Here is a 26,369-nt window from a genome sequence, read left to right on the forward strand (position 1 = left end):
CCATCTACTGGTTCACTCCCTAGATGCCCATAACAACCAGGGGTGGGCCAGGCTGAAGCCAGGATCCTGAAATTCCAGATCTACATGCATGGCAGGGGCCTGAGAGCTTGATCCATTATCTGCTGTTCCCCAGAATGCAATAACAGGAAACTAAGATTGGAAGCAGAGTAATCTGAACTTGAATCAGCATGTCAATATGGGATGCAAATATACCACAACACCCACCCCCCTTTAGAACACCCAACTCTACCTTTATTTTTTTAAGATTTATTTATTTATTTAAAAGGCAGAGAGAGAGAGAGAGATCTTCCATCTGCTGGTTCACTCCCCAAATGGCTACAGCATTTAGAGCTGGGCCTGTCTGAAGGCAGGAGCCAGGAGCTTCTTCTGGGTCTCCCACATGAGTGCAGGGGCCCCCGACATGAGTGCAGGGGCCCCCCACATGAGTGCAGGGGCCCAAGGACTTGGGCCATCCTCTGCTGCTTTTCCAGCACATTAGCAGGGAGCTGGATTGGAAATGGAGCAACCAGGACTTGATCTGGCACCCATACGGGATGCCAGCATGGCAGACAGCATCTTAACCCACTGTGCCACAGTGCCAGCCCCTTGTGATCCCATTTTCTTTCCACTCTTAGCATATTAGTTGTGCTTCTTTTTTACTTTTTTCTAGATTTCCCTAGACTTTGTAGTACACTGTACAACTAATTCATTTCAACTGTCGTGTGACAGTATCTACTTCACAGATGGTATTATTTTGAGCTAACTGTTCTATGTTAGGTAAATTAAGAATTCTTTTTTTTTTTTTTTTTGACAGGCAGAGTGGACAATGAGAGACAGAGACAGAGAGAAAGGTCTTCCTTTGCCATTGGTTCACCCTCCAATGGCCGCCGCGGCCGGCGTGCTGCAGCTGGTGCACTGCACTGATCTGAAGGCAGGAGCCTGGTGCTTATCCTGGTCTCCCATGGGGTGCAGGGCCCAAGCACTTGGGCCATCCTCCACTGCACTCCCGGGCCATAGCAGAGAGCTGGCCTGGAAGAGGGGCAACCGGGACAGAATCCGGCACCCCGACTGGGACTAGAACCCGGTGTGCCGGCGCCGCAAGGCAGAGGATTAGCCTGTTGAGCCACAGCGCCAGCCGGTAAATTAAGAATTCTTAAAAAGTTTTTGTCTTCATTTATTCCCTTCCCAGTGCTCTTTCTTTTTTTTCCTTTAAATAGATCTGAGGTTCTTTTTGTTGTCATTGCTATTGGCAGAAGCTTCATCTGATTCAAAAGTGAAACTCAGACCCTGACCAGTCCTGCTGATCATGGGATGGTAGGTGGATTAGAGTTGTCCTGAGTAACACTGGCATCTTACCAGATCATGAAGGGAGCAGGGAGAAGCCCAACTGTTGCTGGCCATGTAGGTTATGGCCATGGGTCAGGGAAGGGGAGTGTAGTGCTACCTCCTAGACACTATATTAGGGTTTGGGCTTAGAATAGGTCTAGGCCAGGGTCAGGAAGTTTAGGACCAAGGTGTTTAGTAGCTGTGAATAGAAATCTAGCTCCTTATGATATACTCTTGGAACTCTGTCACCACCTGCTCCCCATCCTGGGTCTCATGGTACTGATTAGAACCATGTGTGCTGTCTTGGGGAGGCTCCACTTCAGGCGCAGTCATCTTTATACTTAGGAAGCCAATGGAAGTGAATGAGCCTGGGTATCCAGCTCTCCCTACCCTCCACCACCTTCTGGTAGGTGGTGATCTCAAGGTCTAGGGCCATCTTTGAGGCTGAAGAGCCCCAGTACTTCTGTAGGTGCAAACCATCTCCTCCTTTAGCTGCTGCAGTTCTTCCTTGAGGTACACACTCACCTGCAGAGTGAATTACTCTTCCAACTCCTATAGCTCTCTGAGCAGTGCCTCTCAAACACCGTAAATCAAGTCTGCTTTGTAGATCCAACTGTAGTTCTAATGTCGGGACTCATTCATCTCCTGCTTGCCCTGGCAGAGAACCTTGTGGTTCCTGTTGGTGGCATCCAGAGGCCGACATATTTGAACTTGGACCACTCTGTGCCTCCTGTGGGATTCACCGGGATTCTCTCCTACTGTGTGTGTATGTGCCTCCGCACCATCATCATTTCCATCTGTTGGCACCTGCTGGTTCTCCACACTCACTTGTAGGTCTCCCAGTTCTCTGCATACAACTTCTTTAGGAACTCCATCTCATCCATCAGAGACTCAGCCTTGCACTCTAGTTCCAGGCAGGGCAGGAGAGGGTGGCATTGGCCATGTCCTTGCAGAAGAGCACAAGGTTGTGCTGCACATCTTCCCATTTTCTTCTCCAACTACTGCTTGATTTTCACAAACAGCCCTTTGCATTCCACCTACACCTGCTCTTACTTACAGCCTAGCAGCCATAGCTCCTGCCTCAGCTGGCGCACCTCTGGGCTACATATGCAGACCCAAGAAGTGGACCTTCTCAATGAAGTTGGCAAAGCAGTTGTTGTTCCTGCAGCTTTTGCTTCTTCTCACTATGTGTAAACTACTAGGAACTCTTCCATTGAAGGTCTTTAGGCCAAGAGAGCTTCCTTAGTGAACTGAGAAGCTTGGGGATGCTGAGCCCAGCAGGTAGCTGCTCATAAAGCAGGAGCTGGATGAGTAGGAGAAGGCCCTGGGAGATAGTGAGGGTGGTGGCCCAAATGTATTGTGGCACAAGATGTTGGCAGGTTCAGTGGGTGGTGAGGGACATCATTGCTTCTATGATGGGACCTTGAACTCTGCATCCTCCAAAGGGGATGAATGCTATGTCCTCACTTGTGGGGGGAACAGAGAGGCAAAAAACATGAAAAGTAACCTAGCAGATTTCTCCCGGCCCTTTTCTTTTTTCTTTAGAAAGCTTTTATTTAATAAATACAATTTTTTTTTTTTTTTTTTTTGGACAGGCAGAGTGGACAGTGAGAGAGAGAGAGACAGAGAGAAAAGTCTTCCTTTTTGCCGTTGGTTCACCCTGCAATGGCCGCCGCGGTAGGCGCGCTGCTGCCGGCACACCGCGCTGATCCGATGGCAGGAGCCAGGTGCTTCTCCTGGTCTCCCATGGGGTGCAGGGCCCAAGCACTTGGGCCATCCTCCACTGCACTCCCTGGCCACAGCAGAGAGCTGGCCTGGAAGAGGGGCAACCGGGACAGGATCGGTGCCCCGACCGGGACTAGAACCCAGTGTGCCAACGCCGCAAGGCGGAGGATTAGCCTATTGAGCCGCGGTGCCGGCAATAAATATAAATTTTATAGGTACAGCTTTTGGAATATAGTGGTTCTTCCCCCCATACCCACCCTCCCACCCCCAAACTGTCCCACCTCCTACTCCCTCTCCCATCCCATTCTTCATTAAGATTCATTTTTAATTATCTTTATATACAGAAGATCAACTCTATACTAAGTAAATATTTCAACAGTTTGCACCCACACAGACACACAAAGTATAAAGTACTGTTTGAAGACTAGTTTTACCGTTAATTCTCATAGTACAACTCATTAAGGACAGAGGTCCTACATGGGGGGCAAGTACACAGTAACTCCTGTTGTTGACTTAATAGTTGACACTCTTATTTATGACATCAGTGATCACCCGAGGCTCTTGTCATGAGCTGCGAAGGCTATGGAAGCTTTGGAGAACACAAACTCCTGCCTTATTTAGACAGGACCATAAGCAAAGTGGAAGTTCTCTCCTCCCTTCAGAGAAAGGTACCTCCTTCTTTGATGGCCCCTTCTTTCTGCTGGGATCTCACTCACAGAGATCTTTCATATAGGCCATTTTTTGCCACAGTGTCCTGGCTTTCCATGCCTGAAATGCTCTCATGGGCTTTTTAGCCAGATCTGAATGCCTTAAGGGCTGATTCTGAGGTCTGAGTGCTGTTTAGGGCATTCGTCATCCTATGAGTCTGCTGTGTGGTTTGCTTCCCATGTTGGATTGTACTTTCCTTTTTAATTCTATCTATCGTTATTAGCAGACACTTGGTCTTATTTATAAATGTGATCCCTTTGACACTTATTCCTATCTTTATGATCAGTTATGCACTTAAAATGATCTCTTTTAACTAGTAAGGTGGCAATAGTACCTGCCAACTTAATGGGATTTGGCAAGTTTTTAGCTTTACCCTTAGGTGTAAGTCCATGGGAACGTGTGCTGAACTGTACATGTCCACCTTCTTTTATTCCCACTCTTATTTTTTATAGGGATCAATTTTCAATTGGATTTAAACACTTAAGAATAATTCTGTGTTATATAAAGAGTTAAACCAATGGTGTTAAGTAGAAAAATAGTAAGAAGAATAAAATAATAAGCTGTTCCTTGACAGGACAAGAGCTGATCAAGGCTTCTCATGGTGTCAGTTTGACTTCTACAGGTTTCCTTTTAGGTGCTCAGTTAGTTGTCAGTGATCAGGGAGAATATATATTTGTCCCTTTGGGACTGGCTTATTTCATTCAGTATGATGTTTCCCAGATTCTTCCATTTTGTTGCAAATGACCGGTTGTATTTGTTTTTGTTTTTGTTTTTACTGCTGTAGTAATCCATAGAGTCATATCCCATAATTTTTTATCCATTCTTCCTTTGACAGACATTTAGGTTGATTCCATGGCTTAGCTATTGTGAACTGAGCTGCAATAAACATGGAGGTGCAAATAGCTCTTTTATTTGCTGATTTAATTACTTCTGTGTAAATTTCTAGGAGTGGGGTGGTTGGCTGGGTTATATGGTAGTGTTATATTCAGATTTCTGAGGTATCCAAACTGTCTTCCATAGTGGCTTTACCAGTTTGCATTCCCACCAACAGTGGATTAGGGTACCTTTTTCCCCACATCCTAACCAGCATTTGTTGTTTGTTGATTTTTGTATGAAAGCCATTCTAACAGGGGTGAGATGAGACCTCATTGTGGTTTTGATTTGCATTTTCCTGACAGCTAGTGATCCTGAGCATTTTTTCATGTGTCTGTTGGCCATTTGGATTTCCTCTTTTGAACAAAGTCCTTGGCCCATCTCTTAAGTGGGTTGTTTGTTTTGTTGCTGTGGAGTTTCTTGATCTCTTTGTAGATTCTGGTTATTAATCCTTTATTCAGTTACATAGTTTGCAAATAATTTCTCCCATTCTATCAGTTGCCTCTTCACTTTCCTGATTGTTTCTTCTGCAGTACAGAAACTTTTCAATTTGATGCAATCCCAGTTGTTAATTTTGGCTTTGGCTGCCTGTGCCTCTGGGGTCTTTTCCAAGATATCTTTGCCTGTGCCAATATCTTGCAGGGTTTCTCCAATGTTCTGTAATAATTTGATGCTGTTGGATCATAGATTTAGATCTTTAATCCATGTTGAGTGAATTTTTGTGTAAGGCATAAGGTAGGGATCTTGGCTTCATACTTTTGCATATTGAAATCAGTTTTCCTAGCACCATTTGTTGAATAGACTATCCTTGCTCCAGAAATTGATTTTATCCCCCTGATCAAATATAAGTAGGTTGTAGATGTTTGGATTGATTTCTGGAGTTTCTATTATGTTCCATTGGTCTATCTATTTCTGTACCAGTACCATGCTGTTTTGATTGTAACTGCCCTGTACTATGTCTTGAAATCTGGTGTTGTGATGCCTCTGGCTTTGTTTTTGTGTTATAAGATTGCTTTAGCTATTCGAGGTCTCCTGTGCCTTCCATATGAATTTCAGCATCTCTTTTTTCTAGATCTGAGAAGAATGTCTTTGGTATTTTGATTGGTATCACATTGAATCTGTAAATTGCTTTTGGGAAAATGGACATTTTGATGATATTGATTCTTCCAGCCCATAAACATGAAAGATTTTTCCATTTTTTTGGTATCTTCTTCTATTTCTTTCTTTAATGTTTTGTAATTCTCATCATAGAGATCTTTGACATTCTTGGTTAAGTTTATTCCAAGGTATTTGATTTTTTTTTGGTAGCTATTATGAATGAGATTGATCTTAGAAGTTCTTTCTCAGCCATGGCATTGTCTGTGTATACAAAGGCTGTTGATTTTTGTGTATTGATTTTATATCCTGGTCCTTTACCAAACTCTTCTATGAGTTCCAGTAGTCTCTTAGTGGAGTTCTTGGGATCCCCTATATAAAGAATCATGTCATTTGCAAATAGGGATAGTTTGACTTCTTCCTTCTCAATCTGTATCCCTTTGATTTCTTTTTCTTGCCTTATGACTCTGGCTAAAACTTCCAATACTATATTGAATAGCAATGGTGAGAGTGGGCATCCCTGTCTGGTACCAGATCTCAGTGGGAATGCTTCCAACTTTTCCCCCATTCAATATGATGCTGGTCTCCCGGACCTTTTCTTAGAACACTCATTCATGTATGTGGGCAGAACCCTTAGAATGTAATCATCTCCCAAAGACCATTTTTTTAAAAAAGATTTGTTTATTTGGAAGGTAGAGTTACAGAGAGAGAAATAGAGATCATCCATCTGCTAGTTCATTCCCTAAATGGCTGCAATGACTGGAGTTGGGCTGGCCTGAAACTCAGAGCCACGAGTTTCTTCTGGGTTTCCCACATGGGTAACATTTCTCACACACATTAGCACGGAGCTGGATCAGAAGTGGAGCAGCCGGGACTAGAACTGACACCCATAAAGCCTGTGATGCTGGCTTTACCTGGTATGCCACAGTGCCAGCTCCCAAAGGCGATCTCTTAATTCTTTGCATTGGGGAATATTTTTTTTTAGAGATACTTTTTCATTTATTTATTTGGAAGGCCAAGTTACATAGCATGAGGGAGAGAAAGAGAGAGGGGAAAAAGAATCCTGTATCCACTGGTCCACTCCCCAAAGTGGCTAGGGCTGGTTTGGGGCTAAGCCAGGAGCCTGGAACACTGTCTAGGTCTCTCACATGGGTGGCAGGGGCCCAAGTACTTAAGCCATTATTGGCTGCCCCCTAGGCACGTTAACAGGAAGTTGAATCGGAACTAGAACATCCAGAACCGTTAGGGTGTTGCAGTTGTTAATCCACTGTACCACAGTGCCAGCACCTACATTGGGCTTTCATTTCCAATGTGAGTTTTGGAAGGGACACAGATATTCAAAGCATACAGAATAGGTTGACCAGTCATCCAAATTGTTCAGGATTAAGCAAATCTGGGGAAATCCTGGGCAAACAAGGATGGATGGGTCATACCATCCTCACCTTTCCTAATTTTACTGATTTCTGCTAGTTTTCATTGAAAGACTTCATGTTCCACAAAAACCTGGACTTTTCAACCCTCTGATTTACAGAATTTGTAAAGATGTTAGGGTATTTATCATCTTTTTTCTTCTTTAGCAAACAGATTTTTTCCACCTGAACGTTGCAGATCTTTGTAGTTCACTGACTAGTTTTTTTTTTTATTTTGTTTTTAAGATTTGATTGTTTTCCTTCATAACTTTTGTCTTTGTAAGCCCAAAGTATTTATACATAACTACAAACATGTGTAAGCTAAATTCTTAGAAACAGTAGTTTTCTTGTTGCTGTCTTTGCAGTTTTGCTATCCTGTTTGTGTGCTAAAATGTAATGAGAAACTCACTCTTATGCCAGGCTATTATTTATAAATAAGATATGCTGTAGCAATTACTGGTTTAATGTGGATAAAGTTTGGTTTTAAGTTCTTTTCTTTTTTCCTAAAGATTTATTTTATTTATTTGAAAGAGTTACAGAGAGGTAGAGACAAGAGAGAGAGGTCTTCCATCAGCTGGTTCACTCCCCAGATGGCCACAACAGCCAGAGCTGTGCCAATCTGAAGCCAGGAGCCAGGCAGGGGCCCAAGGACTTGGGACATCTTTTGCTGCTATCCCAGGCCATAGCAGAGAGCAGGATTGGAAGAGGAGCAGCCAGAACTAGAACCAGTGTCCATATGGGATGCTCGTGCTTCAGGCCAGGGCTTCCCACTGCACCACAGTGCCAACCCCTGGTTTCAAGTTCTTGAAGCAGTAAGTATGAGAGGAAGTGGCTGAGGGAAGTGATACTATTCATGATTCAAGATTTCTTTTTTTTTCTTTTTTCTTTTCTTATTTTTTGACAGGCAGAGTGGATAGTGAGAGAGAGAGACAGAGAGAAAGGTCTTCCTTTTTGCCGTTGGTTCACCCTCCAATTGGCCGCCGCGGCCGGCGCATCGCGCTGATCCGAAGCCAGGAGCCAAGTGCTTCTCCTGGTCTCCCATGCGGGTGCAGGGCCCAAGCACTTGGGCCATCCTCCACTGCACTCCCGGGCCATAGCAGAGAGCTGGCCTGGAAGAGGGGCAACCAGGATAGAATCCGGCGCCCCGACCTGGACTAGAACCCGGTGTGCCGGCGCTGCAAGGCAGAGGATTAGCCTATTAAGCCACGGCGCTGGCCCAATTTCTGTTATATTGTGTATCTTTCATTATTTCCTAAGTGAGTCATGTACTAAGTGCAGACTTTTTCATAAATAGTTAACTTCTGTACTTTTCCAGAACTAGTTAAACCTTCCAGACTGCTAATTTATGCTGGATACAGTCAACCCTATTGAGCATTACATTTTCTTGTTCTTTTTGTTTAAGGTTTATTTTATTTATTTGGAAGAATTACAGAGAGAGCTTCCATATTCACTGGATCACTTCCCAAATGGCCTCAATGGCTGGGGCTGGGCAAGGCTGAAGTCTGGAGCTAGAAACCTTCATGCTGGTCTCCCCTGTGGGTGGTAGGGGTACAAGCACTTGTGCTATCTTCTGCTGCTTTCCCAGGTTCATTTTCAGGGAGGTGGATCAAAAGTGGAGCAGCTGGGAATTAAACTGGTGCCCATGTGGGATGCCAGCATGTTAGGTGGCTGCTTAACCCACTGCTCCACAATGCCTGGAAGGATAGCGTGTTAATGTCTGTTAATTAGTAATCAAAAACATGTAGTTGTGATACTGGCTTGTTAATTGTTCTATCAGTCATTAAATAGCTTTCTGTCTCCCCAGTACCTGGGAGCCTCTATTCCATTTCTGTCTCCCGAATTTGATTATTCTAGGTACCTCACATAATGCATTCTAGGTGCCTTATACAGTATTTGTCCTTTTGTGAGTGGCTTATTTCACTTCGTATAATACTTTAAGGGTTTATCCATGTTGTAGTATGTATCAGAATATCCTGCCTTTTCAGGATGAATGTATATACCACATTTTGTTTATCCGTCTATTGATGTACATTTTGAGGTTGTCCCTACCTTTTGGCTATTGTGAACAATGCTTTGAATTTTTTGAGGTATGTATCCTGATATAGGATTGCTTTATCACAGGTAATTCTGTTTAATTTTTGAAGAAATCACCATACTGTTTTCTTTTTTAAAGACTTATTTATTTATTTGAAAGGCAGAGTTACAGAGAGGCAGAGGCACAGAGAGAGAGGAGTCTTCTATCCACTGATTCACTCCCCAAATTGCCACAACAACCAGAGATGGGCCCATCTGAAGCCAGGAGCCAGGAGCTTCTTTCCGGTCTCCCACGTGGGTGCAGGGACCCAAGGACTTGGGCCGTCTTCTACTGCTTTCCCAGGGCATTGCACAGAGCTGGATCAGAAGTGGAGCAACTGGGACTCACCTGTCACCCATATGGGATGCCAGCATTGCAGGCAGCAGCTTTACCTACTGCGCCACAGTGCAGGTCCTTCCATACTGTTTTCTTCAGTGATTTTACCATTTTATATTCCCATCAGCATTGTACAAGCCTTCCATTTTTTTCCCCTACATCTTTCCCAATACTTGTTTTCTGTTTTGATAATAGCCTTTATTTATTTTTTTTTTTAAACTTATTTGACAGGTAGAGTTACAGAAAGAGAGACAGAAAGGTCTTCCTTCCGTTGGTTCACTCCCCCAAATGGCTGCTGTGGCCAGTGCTGTGCAGATCCGAAGTGAGGAGCCAGGTGCTTCTTCCTGGTCTCCCGTGTGGGTGCATGGGCCCAAGCACTTAGGCCATCCTCCACTGCCCTCCCAGGCCACAGCAGAGAGCCGGACTGGAAGAGGAGCAACCCAGACTAGAACCTGGTGCCCATATGCGATGCCGGCGCCACAGGCGGAGGATTAACCAAGTAAGCCATGGCACCGGCGATAATAGCCATTTAAAAAAATTATTTATTTGAAAGGCATAGTTACAGGGGGACAGAGGGAGAGACAGAGATAGAGATTTTCCATCTGCTGGTTCACTTCCCAAAAGGCAACAATGGCAGCCAGAACTTGAACCAGTGCCCATGTGGGACACTAGCGCCGCAGGTAGAAGCTTAATCTGCTGTGCCACAATCCCATCCCTAGTAACAGGCATCTTAGTGATTGTGAAGTGGTTGCTTGTTGTGGTAGGTCATTTCATTTTATTACTGAATAATATTTCAAATTCTCCTTTTTTAAAATTTTATTTATTTGAAAAGCAGAGTGACAGAGAAGGAAAGAGGGTGAGATCTTCCATTTGCTAGTTCACTCCCCAAATAACTGCAATAGCCTGGAGTTGGACCAGACCAATGCCAGAAGCCAGAAACTCCATCTTGGTTTTCTATATGAGTGTCAGAGGCCCAAGTACTTGAGGCATCATAGCTGCCTCCCAAGTCTGTGCCTTAACAGGAAGCTAGAATAAGTTGAGGAGTCAGAACTTGATCTCAGGCACTCTAGTAAGGGATGTAGTTGTCTGTACCATCGGCTTAACCACTGTGCCAAACGCCTACCCCAAAAGTGTTAAATTTAGATGAAGTCCAATTTATGTATGTTTTCTTTGATTTCTTTTGCTTTGGTGTCTTATCTAAGAAACTATTCCCTAATTCACGGTCATGTATATTTTCCATGATTCCTTCTAGGAATTTCATAGTTTTAGTTCTTAAATTTAGGTATTTGGTTCATTTCGAGTTCATGTTTATTTGTATAATATGTATGTGGCAGAGATCTCCCATCTGCTGATTTACTCTCCAAATGGCCACTGCAATCAGGAGATTTAAGCTGGGAGCTGGATCTTAATCCAGATGTCTTGCATGAATGGCAGAAACCCAACTACTTGAGCCATCACCTCTGCCTCCCAGGGTCCTCATTAGCAGGAAGCTGAATCAGGAGCTGGATCTGGGTTTGGAACCCAGGTACTCTGATAAGAGACACTGGTTTCCTAACCAGTGTCTTTTTTTTTTTTTTTTTTTTTTGACAGGCAGAGTGGATAGTGAGAGAGAAGGCAGAGAGAAAGGTCTTCCTTTTTGTTCACCCTCCAATGGCTGCTGCGGCCGGCGCATCGCGCTGATCCAAAGCCAGGAGCCAGGTGCTTCTCCTGGTCTCCCATGCGGGTGCAGGGCCCAAGGACTTGGGCCATCCTCCACTGCCTTCCCGGGCCATAGCAGAGAGCTGGCCTGGAAGAGGGGCAACCGGGATAGAATCCGGCGCCCCATCCGGGACTAGAACCCTAACCAGTGTCTTAACTAGTGGGTCAAATGCCCATCCCTGAGTTAATTTTTGTGTGTAGTGTGAAGTAAGGGTCAATTATTTGTTTTGTATGGGGTTGTCCAGTTGTCCCAGTGCCATTCTTTTTTGAGATTTATTTTGATTTGGAAGCCAAAAGTTAGAGAGAGATCTTCCATCCTCTGGTTCACTCCCCAGATGGCCACAACAGCCAGGGCTGAGCTAGGAGTTTCACCCAGGTCTCCCACGTGAGTGGCAGGGGCCCAGACATGTGGGCCATCTTCCACTGCCTTTCACAGGCCATTAGAAGGGAGGCTGTATTGGAATTGGAGCAGCCAAAAAATAATTATTTTCAAAAAATAATTATCCATGAATGTATGGATTTCTTTATAGCTTCTTAATTTAATTCCTTTAGTCTATATGTCTGTTATTATATAATACTAACTTGATTACTGTAGCTTTGTAAGTCTTGACATTATGAGGTATGGGTCATGCAAATTTGTTCTTCATTTTTGAGATTGTTTTGACTGTTTCACATCGCTTGCAGTTCTCATGGATTTTAGAATTAGTTTGTCTTTTTCTATGGAAAACAAGATCATGGAGAGCTACTCACAGAACTAGATACTGTATAATGGGACTTGAGAATCTGTATTTTAATATATTCTGTCGGTCATTTTAATGTGTCCCTGGTTTGGGAAACTATAGATTCAGAAAAGATTTTGTTCTGGAGGGTCTAGCCCCTTTAGTTGGTCTAAATTTGTTAATCTAATATGCACACTCTCTGAATGAATGTCAGGACTGAAATATGATGATTGCTGACTCACCTGACTCTTCATTTGAAACTGACGTGGTGGGACTTCGTGTGCTGAAGTCTGTTTATCTTAGAAATATTTTTCTCTGAATTTATTGTGCAGGATTTATGCTGTATTGGTCCTTGTGTAGTTCTATGCTTTAAAGAGTCTGGGTGGAGAGGATTAATTAAATGAAAATCACTGAATCTGTCTGTGTCATTGGTTAGCTAAGTAAATACCCTTTTGTGTCCTAAGAACAGTAGACTGTTTCTGGTTTAGGCTTTCCACATGGTTTGTTATTGGGTATGACAACTTGTCGTGTGTAATCAGCATCACATTAGTCTCATGAGAATAGTCAGGCACTCCTTTAATCAGCTGTTCCCATTTAATCTGGAGGGTGAGGTATATGGTAGCCAAGACATTATTGTCATTTACTTTGTGGGATGGTGGTAGTATTGGTGGTAGTGTGATTGGATGTGTGGTGTGTGTATATGTTTGGGGTATGTAGATTTTCCAGAAAGAGGCAGATGACAGGTGGCAGATAAAGTATTCATGATTCCTTATATGTCACTGTGCATCAGAATTTATAAGTGTATGTTCTAGAATTCAGTAATAATTTTATTTACCAGATGATGAACTTTCTAATCTTGGTTCTCCATGATTTATTGGAGCCTTGTCAAATCATTTACATTTTCTAAGTTCATATTCTTTTAAAGAGGAGGATGGACTTAGCCTTTATAAACTATAAATCTAAATCTAAAATTCTGTGATTCAGATGTTGATGAGTATGAAGGTAACAATTGAGATCTTATTATTTCTTTTCCTCATTCTCAGTATTCCTTATCATGATCCACTGCCATAAATAAATATTTATTGTACTATGTATGTGATTGGTGTGCTCTCATGTTTTCTTTTTTGGAAAAAGATAATTTATTTGAAAGGCAGAGTTACAGAGAGGCAAAGGCAGAGAGAGAGAAAGAGAGATCGTCGATCTGTTGGTTCACTCCCCAAATGGCCACAACAGCTGGAGCTGGGCCAATCTGAAGCCAGGAGCCAGGAGCTTCTTCCGGGTCTACCATGTGTGTGCAGGGGCCCAAGCACTTGGGCAATCTTCCACTGCTTTCCTAGGCACATTAGCAGAGAGCTGGATTGGAAGAGGATCAGCACCCATATGGGAACTTAACCTGCTTTGCCACCATGCTTGTCCCCATCTGTGTTTTTTCTCAAGTCTTCTCTCCTCAGCGAGGTTGACGTATGTACATAGAGATTCCAAAGAGGTTGTTGTCTATACATGTATGTTTGCACATCCTAATCCTTTCAGTTTTCACCACAGTAAATAGTGGGAGTTACCACTATTAAGTATATGAGTTCTTTTTCAGTTTATACTTGATACAAGTTTAGGACAAAAGAGCTATCTCAAAGTGTTTGCAATCTAATGATAATAAAGTATGAAATCTTGAGGCTGGCACTGGAGTGCAGCAGGTTAAAGTCTCAGCCTGCAGTGCCGGCACCCCATTTGGGTGCAGATTTGAATCTTAGCTGCTCCTCTTCTCATCCAGCTCTCTGCTGTAGCCTGGGAAAGCAGTGAAAGATGGCCCAACTTCTTGGCCTCCTGCTACCCACATGGGAGACTTGGAAGACGTTTCTGACTCCTGGCTTCAGATCAGCTTAGCTCTGGCTGTTGTGATCATTTGGAGAGTAAACCAGCAGAATGGAAGACCTCTTTCTCTCTCTCTGACTCTACCTCTCCCTGTAACTATATCTTTCAAATAAATAAAGTAAATCTTAAAAAAAAAATAAAGTATGAGATCTCAAAAGAGTATATGCTAGCACTGTTGCATATCAGGTAAAGCTGCTGTCTCCAACTCCGGCATCCCATATGAGCACCAGTTCAGGTCCCAGCTGCTATACTTACGATCCAGCTCTCTGCTATGACTCGGGAAAGCAGTAGAAGATGGCCCAAGTCCTTGGTCCTCTGTACCTGCGTGGGAGTCCAAGAAGAAGCTCCTGACTCCTGGCTTCAAATACAGCCAATTATGGAGTGACAGCAGATGAAAGACCTCTCTCCCCCTCTGCCTCTCCTTCTCTCTCTATGTAACTCTGACTTTCAAATAAATAATAATAAAATAATCTTAAAAAAAAGTACAGGGTAGTATATATTTAAGTATTTATTTTATTTTATTATTATTTTTTTTTTGACAGGCAGAGTGGACAGTGAGAGAGAGAGAACAGAGAGAAAGGTCTTCCTTTTTGCCGTTGGTTCACCCTCCAATGGCCGTCGCGCTGATCTGATGGCAGGAGCCAGGTGCTTATCCTGGTTTCCCATGGAGTGCAGGGCCCAAGCACTTGGGCCATCCTCCACTGCTCTCCCTGGCCACAGCAGAGGGCTGGCCTGGGAGAGGGGCAACCGGGACAGACTCCGGCGCCCCAACCGGGACTAGAACCCGGTGTGCCAGCACCGTAAGGTGGAGGATTAGCCTAGTAAGCCACGGCGCTGGCTTATATTTAAGTATTAAACTGTGTGGAATAGACTGAGAAGCATCCTGACTGTTAAATATGAATAGTAGGCATTGAAGACATTATGGAAAAATAGAGACTTAAATTGATTTTTTTTCTTTTTTTTTTAAGATTTATTTATTTATTTGAAAGTCAGAGTTACACCTAGAGAGGAGAGGCAGAGAGACAGAGAGAGAGAGACAGGTCTGCCATCCGATGTTCTCTCCCCAGATGGCCGTGACGACTGGAGCTGCGCCGATCTGAAACCAGGAGCCAGGAACTTCTTCCACGTCTTCCACACAGGTGCAGGAGCCCAAGGACTTGGACCATCTTCTACTGCTATCCCAGGCCACAGCAGAGAGCTGGATTGGAAGTGGAGCAGCCAGGACTAGAACCAGTGCCCATATGGGATGCTGGCACTTCAGGCCAGGGTGTTAACCTGCTGTGCCACAGCGCCGGCCCCTTAAATTGATTCTTAAAAGGGTAGTCAGAATTTGAATAATCAGCAAAAGGAAGGGTACTCTATGGTAGGTAAAAACGTAACAATATTTTGTTAGATAGTGAAGAAATGGGTGATTTTATACTGGAAAAATCAGGAATATATTTTAAAAATTCCTCACCACTTGTGATTTAGTGTGGCTTAAAACAATGCACAGTATCTAAACAATAAATAAAATAAAGAATAGGAAAACTGTACATTTCAGTGCTGGGAAAAATAGATCCTAGATAGGCAGTCTGTAAAGTTATTTATAGTTGTACTAACACTGAGTGGTGAATTTGATTCTGAGTTAAGACCTAAAAAAATAAATAAATAAAAAAGTAGATAGATAGTTAATTCTAGGAGACTTTGTTCCCCCAAACTAGAAGGTATACCATGTTCATTTGGGTAGAGGTTTGTTTTTTTGTTTTTGTTTTGTTTTGTTTTGTTTTTATCTTAGGATGGGAAGGACAAAGAGAGAGAGAGAGATCTTCCAGCCGCTGGTTAACTCCCAAATTGCCAAGGCTGTGCCAAGCCAAAGCTAGGAGCCAAGAGCTTCCTCTAGGTCTCCCAAGTGGGTGGCAGGGGCCCAAGCACCAGGGCCATCTTCCACTGCTTTCCCAGGCTATCAGCAAAGAACTGGATTGGATGTAGAGCAGCCAGGACTCGAACTGGCACCCACTTGGGATGCTGGTGCTGCAGGCGGCAGCTTTACCTGCTACACTACAACTCTGGCCCTAAGAAGGTTTCTTAATAGTGCCAGCACTGTGGTATAGCGGGTAAAGCTGCCACCTACAGTGCTGGCATCCTATATGGGCACTGGTTCAAGTCCTGATTGCTCCACTTCTGATCCAGCTCTCTGTATGGTCTGGGAAAGTCATAGTCCTTGGGCCCTGCACCCAAATAGGAGACTCAGAAGAAACTCCTTCAGATTGGCCCAGACCAGCCGTGGCAGCCATCTGGGGAGTGAACCAGCCGATGGAAGACTTCTCTTTCTCTACCTCTGCTCCTCTGTAACTCTTTCAAATAAATAAATAAATAAATCTTAAAAAAAATAATGCTTTCATTCACTGTAACTCATGAGAATGAGTGATGAAATTTTTTTCTTAGTATGTATTTTTATATTTGAATGGCAGAGTTGCAGAAAGGCAGAGGCAGAGAAAAGAGAAGTTGCAGAGATTTTCTAGCTGCTGATTCACTCCCCAGATGGCCTCAGCAACCTGGGCTGGCACAGGCTGATACCAGGAGCCAGAAACTCCATCCAGGTCTCCCATGTGGGTGGCAGGGACCCAAGTACTTGAGCTATCTTCCACTACTTCCCCAGGTGCATTAGCAGGGAGCTGGATTGAAAACAAAACAGTGAGAACTCCAACTGGCACTCTGATATGGGATTCCAGCATCCCAGGTTGCAGCTTAACCCTTTGCACCACAACTCTGGTCCTGAAATTTTTACGTTGTTGAGGATGGCAGATATGATGTTAGACTGGAAAAAAATGTAAAGACAATTCTATTTGAGGCAAGCCACCCTTGGAAACATTGACCATGGACCATCTGATATTCAGGAATGTAACTTCTTAGTGCAAATTCTCTGGTGAATTAGTTGTGAAATGTACCATTAAGTAACTTTGCTTCTGAATTTTTAAATGTAAATCAATTAAATTCTGCTGGATATATCTTGAGGCAGAAGAAGATTTTACTTTTATTTCAGTTGATATAATGCCATTATCGGGGGCCAGTGCCTGTGGCACCGGCATCCCTTATGAGTGCTGGTTCTAGTCCTGGCTGCTCCTCTTCCAATCCAGCTCTTTGCTATGGCCTGGGAAAGCAGTGGAAGATGGCCCAAGTCCTTGGGTCCCTGCACCCACGTGGGAGACCGGGAAGAAGTACCTGGCTCCTGACTTTGGATCAGCACAACTCTGGCTATTGCGACAATCTGGAGAGTAAACCAACAGACAGAAGACCTTTCTCTCTGTCTCTCCTTCTTACTGTCTGTAACTCTACCTCTCAAATAAATAATAATTTTTTTTTTTAAAATGTTACTATGCCATTATCTCTAGTGATGATTAAGGGGCAACTGTCAAGATTTCTCCTAATAGGTCCAGTGTTGTGGCTTAGTGGTTTGTCTACTGCCTGCAACACAAGCAGCCCATATGGACAGTGGTTCAAGTCCCAGCTGCTCCACTTCACATCCAGCTCCCTACTAATGGCCTAGGAAAAGCAGTGGAAGATGGCACAATTGCTTTTGCCCCTTCAATCCATGTGGGAGAACTGGATGAAGCTCCTGGCTCCTGGCTCTGGCCTGGCCATTGCAGCCATTTAGGGAGTGAATCAGTAGATGGAAGATCTCTCTCTTTCTGTCTTTCTCTCTGTCTTTCTCTTTCTCTTTCTTTAACTCTGACTTTCAAATAAATAAGTCTTTCAAAATAAATGAAAGAAATCTATTGTGAGAATTGGGGAAAGATCATTGTCAGATAGAAACAATATTTTAGAGAATTGAAAGGATTGGTATATGAAAGCAGCTACCTATTGGGCATTTTTTATGTGAGAGAACTTAGCATATTTTACATTATTCTTAGCAACCTGTATGATAGATACAGTTTTTTTTTTATGTAGGAGAGGTTCAAGAATAATATTTTCTTCGCCCACATGTAGTAATGAGTTGGAGTACTTGACTACAAAGCTCATCTTCCACTTTACTGGACTGCTTTCCAGAAAGCTGGAAGGGAAAGGGATCATTTTATTAGTAGAAATAAGATTGAGGGGGCCTGGTGCTGTGTTGTAGCGGTAGGGTCATTGCCTGCAGCACCGGCATCCCATATGGGCACCAAGTCTGGGCTGCTCCACTTCTGATCCAGCTCTCTGCTGTGGCCTAGGAAAGCAGTAGAGGATGGCTCAAGTCCTTGGGCCCCTGCATCCACATGGGAGATCCAGAGGAAGCTCCTAGCTCCTAGCTTCAGATTGGTACAGCTCTGGCCATTGCAGCCATCTGGGGAGTGAACCATCAGATGAAAGACCTGTCTCTCTCTCTCTGTCTCTCTCTCCCTACCCCTCTCCCTTTGCCTCCCTGTGACTCTGCCTTTAAACTAAATAAATCTTAAAAAAAAAAAAAGAGATTGAGGAGCTAGCATAGTGGCATAGCAGTTTGTCATCACCTATGACGCAGGCATCCCATACAGGCACTAGTCCAAGTACTGTCTGCTCCACTTCCAGTTCAGCTCCCTGCTAATGTGCTTGGGAAAGCAGCGAAAGGTGGCCCAAGTGCTTTTGCCCCTTCTACCCATGTGGGAGACCCAGATGAAACTCCTGGCTCCTGGTTTGCAGCCTTGGCCAAAGCAACCTTTTTGGGAATGAACCAGCATATGGAAGATCTCTCTTTGTCTCTCCTCTCTCTGTAATTCTGGCTTTCAAATAAATAAATAAATAAATAAATAAATAAATATTGACCAGAGGTTAATTGTTAAGCATTTGGTCTGAGTTTCTGTTAGACTTTTCCCCTTTATTCTTCATTCTGTGATAGAGGTCACGACTTTCCTCTTCCTTTTACTCCATGAAAATAGCTTATGTCCAGTACATCAAATATACTCATAATTTTCTTAAACTGAAGAATGTAAATCTTTGACCTTCTTTTGAACTGCAGACTACATGACATGAAGATTAAATAAGGGGCCATGAATGTCAGTGTCAAAACAATCTTTCTGGTCTGTGTTACTACTTAATTATGTAAAAATAAAAATTTTTCTGAAATATTTCCTTCTTAGCTACCTAGCCAGAAGATGAGGATTGTTGATTTGTAGTCAGACTGAACTGATTTCTAGTTTCAGCTCCTACATCATGTGGTACAACCTAAGTTTCCATTTCTTCATGTTTAAATGGAATTATTATTTCATTTCTCATTGGATTGGCATGGAAATTAAATAAAATAACACATATTAGACAGTTACCCCAATATCTGTTAAATAAGTGCTTACTGTTTTCCTGCCTCTCCTGAACTCCCCCACACTGAATAGTTTACAAGCCTTACTCATTTTTGTCCTAGTTTTATGCTCAAGACAATTCCTGATAAATAGCAAGTACTCAGTAAATGATTGTGTGTGTGTGTGTGTGTGTGTGTGAATGAATAGTAGGTAATCTGCATCTTGGTGCCCCAAATCATGCTGCTTTTCTTTTTACTGGGATTCTTGCAGAAAGGAGGAGTATAGTTGATCACAGTCCCTTCCCCTATCCCAGGTAGGGACTTCACTAGCTCTCCTAACAATTTATTTATCTCAAATCTTCAGGGAAATGAAAAATTGCTCTTCAGTTTTGGTCGATAAACATCTGACTTATTTGAACCCGAAGGTGTTCAAATAACCTTGTATGTAAGTCTCAGAAATGAGCCAGATTCCTAGAATGCTTCAGAATTATTTGACTTCCTGGAATGCCTTCAGCTAAAAACCAAACAAGGGTTGTTGGAGTGATTGTGAATCTGGCCCATGTCCCAGAAGTGTAGAGATTTTGCTGAGTGAGTCAAATGGTTTGTCCTCTTTTTTTTTAAATTTCTGTCCAAATGGAAACTTTTGCTCTACAGGTCTGAAGTCATCTGAAACCAAAAGAAAAATTTATTCAAGAAAGAATATTTTTACAATGTGTTAAGAACTTTAAAGCAATAAAAGAAAGGATGCCTCTTTGCTCCAATATTTGCCTGCTTTTAAACTTCAGGAGAACCTTTTGGTCTCCATTTGCACTATTTTCCGGATACAAATCTTTCCTTTGTTAGGTAGCCCCCACTACATGCCTACATTCCTTTTTTTTTTTTTTTTTGTACTCAATAAAAAGTTTATTTTTAAATGAAAGAGCCAGACAGAGAGCCTAATACATGCTTGTTCACTCCCTACATGCCCACAATCGCCAGGGCTGGGCCAAGTTGAAGCCAACAGTGGGAACCTCAGTCTGGGTCTCCCACAGTGGTGGCAAAAACCAAGAAGTTGAGCCATCACTTGCTGTTTCCCAAGGGGTACAATAGCAAAGAGTTAGAATTGACTAGAATTAGAACCCAAGCACTCCGATATGGAATCAAGTGTCCCTAGCTGTGGCTTAACCACTAGGCCAAATGCCTGCTCCTATATTACTCTTCTTGATTGATTTCCCTGGATGCCTTTATTTATTTATTAGAGATTATATGAAAGGCCAAGTGAAAGAGGGAGAATCTTCCATTTTCTGGTTCATTCCCAAAAAGCCTGCAACAGCCAGGTTTAGGCCAGGCTGATGCCTGGAGTTAGGAACTCCATCTAAGTCTCCTGTGTCAGTAGTAGGGACTTGAGTATCTGAGCCCTCATCTGCTGCCCCCAGGTATTAGCAGGAAGCTGGGATGAGAAGTGGACTAGGAACAGATACTCTGATTTGGGATGCAGGTGTCCCAAAACACAGCTGAATCCTCTGCACCACAAAGCCTGCCCCCCAGGAACCTTCTGCTGATTATTGACTGCCGCACATTAAGTCAGTTTACCTAGTAGTACAAAACTGTGCTATGTTAACCAAGTGAAAGAACAGTATATTTTGCAACAAGTTGGGTGTGTGGGGATCAGGAAGGGAAAGAAAGTTAGATGGTAATTAATGAAGTTTTCTAACAAAGGATTGTGAAAGTCTGGGGAGGTTCCATGAATACTGTGGAATTGCTTTCCAAACAAATGTGAAGAGGTGCTGTTCTTTCATTCAGGTTCTTTAAGGGGCTTCAGAAAAGCCTCAAAACTTCTATGATTAGAAGATCATCAGACTTTTGGGTGTTTGATTTTATGTCACCTACTTCTTGAAGCATGATAGGAGGCAATGTTGTATAGTGGTTAGGAGCTCAGACTCTACCTAGACTGCCAGGCTTTGTATCTGAGCTCTGCTGTTTGCATGTCTTTGGTTATGTATTTCCCCTTTGTATCAGATTTCTCACTTATAAAAAGAAGATAGTTCTAATCCATATCACTAAGGATTTTTGTAGGGATTTGATGAGGGAGCAAGGAAGGGAGAAAGAGAATGTGTAGCATACAGTATAGGACCTGATGTTCCATATTAACTGTTATTATGTATTGATATTACTATAACTGGTCATTGGGATGTCAAATCACACAGACACTTCTTTCAGGTCTTTGCGCTATCTTTTTTGTATATTTTGCTTATACAGATATATAACTATTGTTACTTTTTTTTTAAGACTTACTCATTTGAAAGGCAGGATGACAGAAAGGAGAGACAAATATTACATCCATTGATTTGCTTTCCAAGTGGCTACAGCTGCTAGGGTAGGGCCCAGCTGAAGCTAAGAGTCTGGAATTCCATCTGTGTCAGGAACCCAAGTAATTGGACCATCTTCCCCAGGCACATTAACAGGGAGTTGGATCAGAAGCACAGCAGCCAGGACTCAAACCTGCTTTCTGATGTGGGATGTGGGTATCACAGACAGCAGCTTAACCTGCTGTGTGACAGTGTCAGCCTCTATTTTGTTGCATGTTTAAAAATTATTGGAAAAAAATAAATTACTAGTAATATGCATCAGAAATGTGATGAGCATAACTCATAAATCACAATGATTTGATTGAGGCAGAGAAATCATTATGCCTGGGTCAGCATTGTGCTGTAGGTTAAGCTGCTACCTGCAATGCTGGCATCTCATATGAGCATTGGTTCATGTCCCTGCTGCTCCTCTTCCCATCCAGCTCCCTGCTTATGCACCTGGAAAAGCAGTGGAAGATAGCCCAAGTGCTTAGGACCCTGCCACCTACATGGGAAACCTGTTTGAAATTCTTGGCTCCTAACTTCAACTGTTGCAGCATTTGAGCATGAACCAGTGGATAGAAGATCTCACTCTGTCTCTCCCTATCTTTCTGTAACTCTGCCTTTTAAAAAGAAAATCATTATATCCAAAGTGGTGAAATTTTAGCATTAGGTGTGTGTTGTGGACTTAGCTTTTCACTGTGTTCGAATGTTTGAGAATGGGAAAGAAAGAAAATTACAAAGCATGTATACAATGCTAGTTTACTGTTTAAAAATGTGTCTAGGGCTGTCGAAGGCAGCAGAATATGGCCCAAGTACTAGGGCCCCAGCTACCCATGTGGGAGATGTGGATGGGCTCAAAGATCAGTCTTCGATCCGCTGGTTCATTCCCCAAATGGCCCCAACAGGGCTGGGCCAAGCCAAAAACAGGAACTGAGAACTTCATCTAGGTCTCCTACATGGATGACAGGGACCCAAGTACTTGGGCCATCTTCCACAACCTTCCCAGGAACATTAGCAGGGTGCTAGATCAGAAGCAGAGCAGCTAGGACTGGAACTGGCACTCAGAAATGGGATGCTGGTACTGCAAGTGACAGCTTAACCCATGGGAACTGCATAATTTGAAGTGAAGGGATAGACATCTTCCATGACTGGTAAAATAGCATGAATTATTTTATTTGGCTTTATCATATATATATATGTGTGTGTATATATATATTTAAAACAATTTATTATGTATAAAAAGAAAGGAGTTGTGCATATTAATAGGAGTCTTCCCTAATCTATTGAGTTAATGTGTTTCTGAAAGTTCTGTTCCTGGCAGAAACATCTAGAAGGATGGAGGCTTATTGTATTCTGTTTTACCAGACTTCTCTTTCAATATAAACCCAAGTGTTTCTAAAAATGTTTTTTTTCTAAATGATTGCAGAAAGTATCTCCTTACCCTCCCTATTAAGATTTATTTATTTATTTGAAAGTCAGAATTGCAGAGAAGGAAAGACAGAGAGAAATCTTCCATCCTCTGATTTACTCCCCAGACCCACAAGCTCCATCTAGGTCTCCAAACTGGGTGGCAGGGGCCCAAATACTTGGCCATCTTCTGCTGCTTTTCCCAGGCCATTATCAGGGAGCTGAATTGGAAGTGGAGCAGCTGGGACACAAACCAGCCCATATGGTTTGCTGGCATCGCAGGTGGTATCCATACCTGCTATGCATAATGCTACCCCAGCCTCCCTAGCTTCGATAATCAAATTTTATTTTTGCACTTTCTAATAGTTAAAATATTACTGTTTTTTTTAAAGATTTATTTATTTATTTGCAAGTCAGAGTTACACAGAGAGAGGAGAGGCAGAGAGAGAGAGAGAAAGAGAGGTCTTTCATCCACTGGTTCACTCCCCAGATGGCTGCAACAGCCAGAGCTGCGCTAGTCCTAAGCCAGGAGCCAGGAGCTTCTTCCAGGTCTCCAATGAGGGTGCGGGGGCCCAAAGACTTTGGCCATCTTCCACTGCTTTCCCGGGCCATAGCAGAGAGCTGGATTGGAAGTGGAGAAGCCAGGTCTCGAACCAGCACCCATATGGGATGCCAGCGCTTCAGGCCAGGGCATTAACCTGCTGTGCCACAGTGCCGGCCCCAAAATATTACAGTTTTATAATAATTTTTCTCTCCCTCTTGGAATAATAACTTTTCTTGTTGGTTTCAGGGGTTCAACTAGATGTAGCTTCACAATCTCTGGATCAAGAAATGTTATTAAAAGTTAAATCTGAAATTGAAGAAGAGCTAAAATCCCTGGACAAAGAAATTTCTGAAGGTCTGTTGATTCTTATTTTTTGTTTGGTGTGGTTCACCATTGGTTTGATTTGATTTCTGCAGTAGAGTGTTCTCAGCATTATTCAATTTCATTTGCACAGTATTTTAAGGGTGAAAGTAGAAGTTGGCCTTTTTCTCACTTGGGGGATAGGTTTGTAAACAATTTCCAGCTATTTCTAGTATTTAGATGTACGCTTTTCTGGTTAAGTGACAGAATAAATAACCATATTAAGGTACTTTATATTCTGTGTTTTTTTTTTTAAAGATTTATTTATTTATATTTTGAAAGTCAGAGTTACACAGAGAGAAGGAGAAGCAGAGAGAAAGAGAGAGAGATCTTCCATCTGCGGGTTCATTCCCCAGTTGGCTGCAATCACTGGAGCTGTACCAATCTTCAGGATCTCCCACATGGGTGCAGGGGCCCAAAGACTTGGGCCATCTTCCACTGCTTTCTCAGGCCATAGCAGGGAGCTGGATTGGAAGTGGAGCAGCCAGGATCTGAACAGGTGCCCATATGGATGCTGACACTGCAGGTGGGGGCTTTACCTATTACACCACAGTGCCGGCCCCTGTTTTCTGTTTTGGTTTGTATTTGGTTCCTTTAAAACTAATAACATTAGGGGCAGTATTGTGGCACACTGGTTAAAGCCTCCACCTGCAATGCTGGCATGCTACATGGGCACTGGTTCGTGTCCCGGCTGTTGCACCTCTGATCCAGCTCCTTGTTAATGACCTGGGAAAAGCAGCAGAAGGTGGAAGAAGGGTTTGCATCCCTGCCACCCAGATGGGAGACCTGGAAGAAGCTCTTGGCTTCTGGCTTCCACCTGATCCAGTGATTTGGGGAGTGGACCAGTGGATGGAAGATCTTTTTCTCTGTCTCTCTCTCCAATTATCTGCAACTCTACCTCTCAAATAAATGAATGAAATCTTTAAAAAAAATTTATTCTTCCTGTGGCCATTGTTGTGGTGCATCAGATTAAACCACCACTTGTGATGCTGGCATCCCATATTGGAATATCAGTTCCTGTCTTTGCTGCTCACTTTCCAACCCAGCTCCCTGCTCATGCACCTCGGAAGGCAGTGTAAGATAGCTTACATATTTGGGCCCCTACCAACATATGGGAGACCAGGATGGAGTTCCTGGCTCCTGGCTTCAACATGGCCCTGCCCTGATGTTTGCAGCCATTTAAGGAATGAACTGGCTGGTGGACAATCTCTGTTTTTCCATCTTTCAAATAAATAAATAAAATGTTAGAAAGAAAAACAACAGTTTTTCTTCCTTGTATTGAACAAATGGCTAAGTCTTTATAACATGGGGTTGGGAAGTGGTTAAGAAGCCGAAAGTTTGAAAAGAAATAGGTTTTTTTTTTTTTTTTTTTTTACAGGCAGAGTGGACAGTGAGAGAGACAGAAAGGTCTTCCTTTGCCGTTGGTTCACCCTCCAATGGCCGCCGCGGTTGGTGCGCTGCGGCCGGCGCACCGTGCTGATCCGAAGGCAGGAGCCAGGTGCTTCTCCTGGTCTCCCATGGGGTGCAGGGCCCAAGCACTTGGGCCATCCTCCACTGCACTCTCTGGCCACAGCAGAGAGCTGACCTGGAAGAGGGGCAACCGGGACAGAATCTGGTGCCCCGACTGGGACTAGAACCCGGTGTGCCGGCGCCGCAAGGCGGAGGATTAGCCTATTGAGCCGCGGCGCCGGCCTTGAAAAGAAATAGTTTATGAGTGCTAAAATTTATCTATGTGCAGGAATATTTGAAAGCAATGGACTCATCCTCTGAGGTGGAATAAACTAATTAGAATCTGGCTTAAGGGGCTGGTGCTGTGGCAGAGCACGTTATGTTGCTGCCTGCAGCTCCGGCATCCCATATAGGCACTGGTTCATGTCCTGCTGCTCCACTTCTGATCCAGGTTCCTGCTAATGTGTCTGGGAAAGTAGCAGAAAATGGCCCAAGTACTTGGACCCCTGTACCCACATGGGAGTCCCGGAAGAAGTTCCTGGCTCCTGGCTTCGGTCTGATCCAGCTCTAGCCATTATAGCCATCTGGGGAGTGAAATAACTGATGGAAGATATCTCTCTCCCTCTCTGTATAATTCTGACTTTCAAATAAAAACAATCTAGTTTAAGAAGTACCACAATAATAAAGTAAAAACAAAGTACTTAGCAGCAGATGGTGGAGTCAGGAGTTGCTTCTTATTTATTACTCATTTTTTCTTTTTTTTTTAAATCACTCTTTTTAAAAAGAATGTTTCTTTAAAGAGAGTTTTTTTTACAGATATATTTTGTTTGTTAATTACTTTTATTTATTTGAAGCACAGAGAGTACGAGAGAGAAAGATATCAATCTCCTATCCTCTGGTTCATTCCCCAAATGCCTGCAACAGCTAGGACTGGGTCACTCCAAAGACAGGAGCTGGGAACCATCTGGGTATCCTGAGTGGTTGTCAGGGACTCAAATACTTGAGCCATCATTTACTGCTTCTTAGGCTCATGAGTAAGAAACTGAAATCAAAAGCAGAGCCTGAAATTGAATCCAGCTACTCCAGTATAGGATGTGGGCATCCCAAGTGATGCTTTAATTGTTGTGTGAAATACTCAGCCCTCATTTATCATTTGTTTTTTAAGATTTATGTATTTATTTGAAAGGCAGAGTTAGAGAGGATGAGACAGAGAGAGAGAT

The 26,369-nt window shown here is 43.1% G+C and overlaps 1 protein-coding gene and 1 pseudogene across 10 annotated transcripts in view; one reads left to right on the plus strand and one right to left on the minus strand.

Moving 5' to 3' along the window:
• The window catches only part of BCL2L13 (BCL2 like 13), a 103,962-nt gene that overhangs the window by 24,002 nt on the left and 53,591 nt on the right, over positions 1–26,369 (plus strand). For 7 of the 10 annotated variants that reach the window (XM_062194450.1, XM_062194458.1, XM_062194460.1 and 4 more), the window contains one exon: positions 23,587–23,694. The exons of 1 other annotated variant lie outside the window; for it this stretch is intronic. In XM_062194450.1, the coding sequence (XP_062050434.1) occupies positions 23,587–23,694 (108 nt within the window). Of the gene's footprint in view, positions 1–1,046; positions 1,139–1,243; positions 1,315–23,586; positions 23,695–26,369 lie in introns of those variants that run through there. 2 more of the 10 variants (XM_062194453.1, XM_062194455.1) reach the window with 2 other exon arrangements.
• On the minus strand, positions 1,540–9,086 carry LOC133762557 (peripherin-like; annotated as a pseudogene).

Source organism: Lepus europaeus, chromosome 6 (genome assembly GCF_033115175.1).
Source record: "Lepus europaeus isolate LE1 chromosome 6, mLepTim1.pri, whole genome shotgun sequence".
In the NCBI taxonomy this organism is placed as follows: domain Eukaryota; kingdom Metazoa; phylum Chordata; class Mammalia; order Lagomorpha; family Leporidae; genus Lepus; species Lepus europaeus.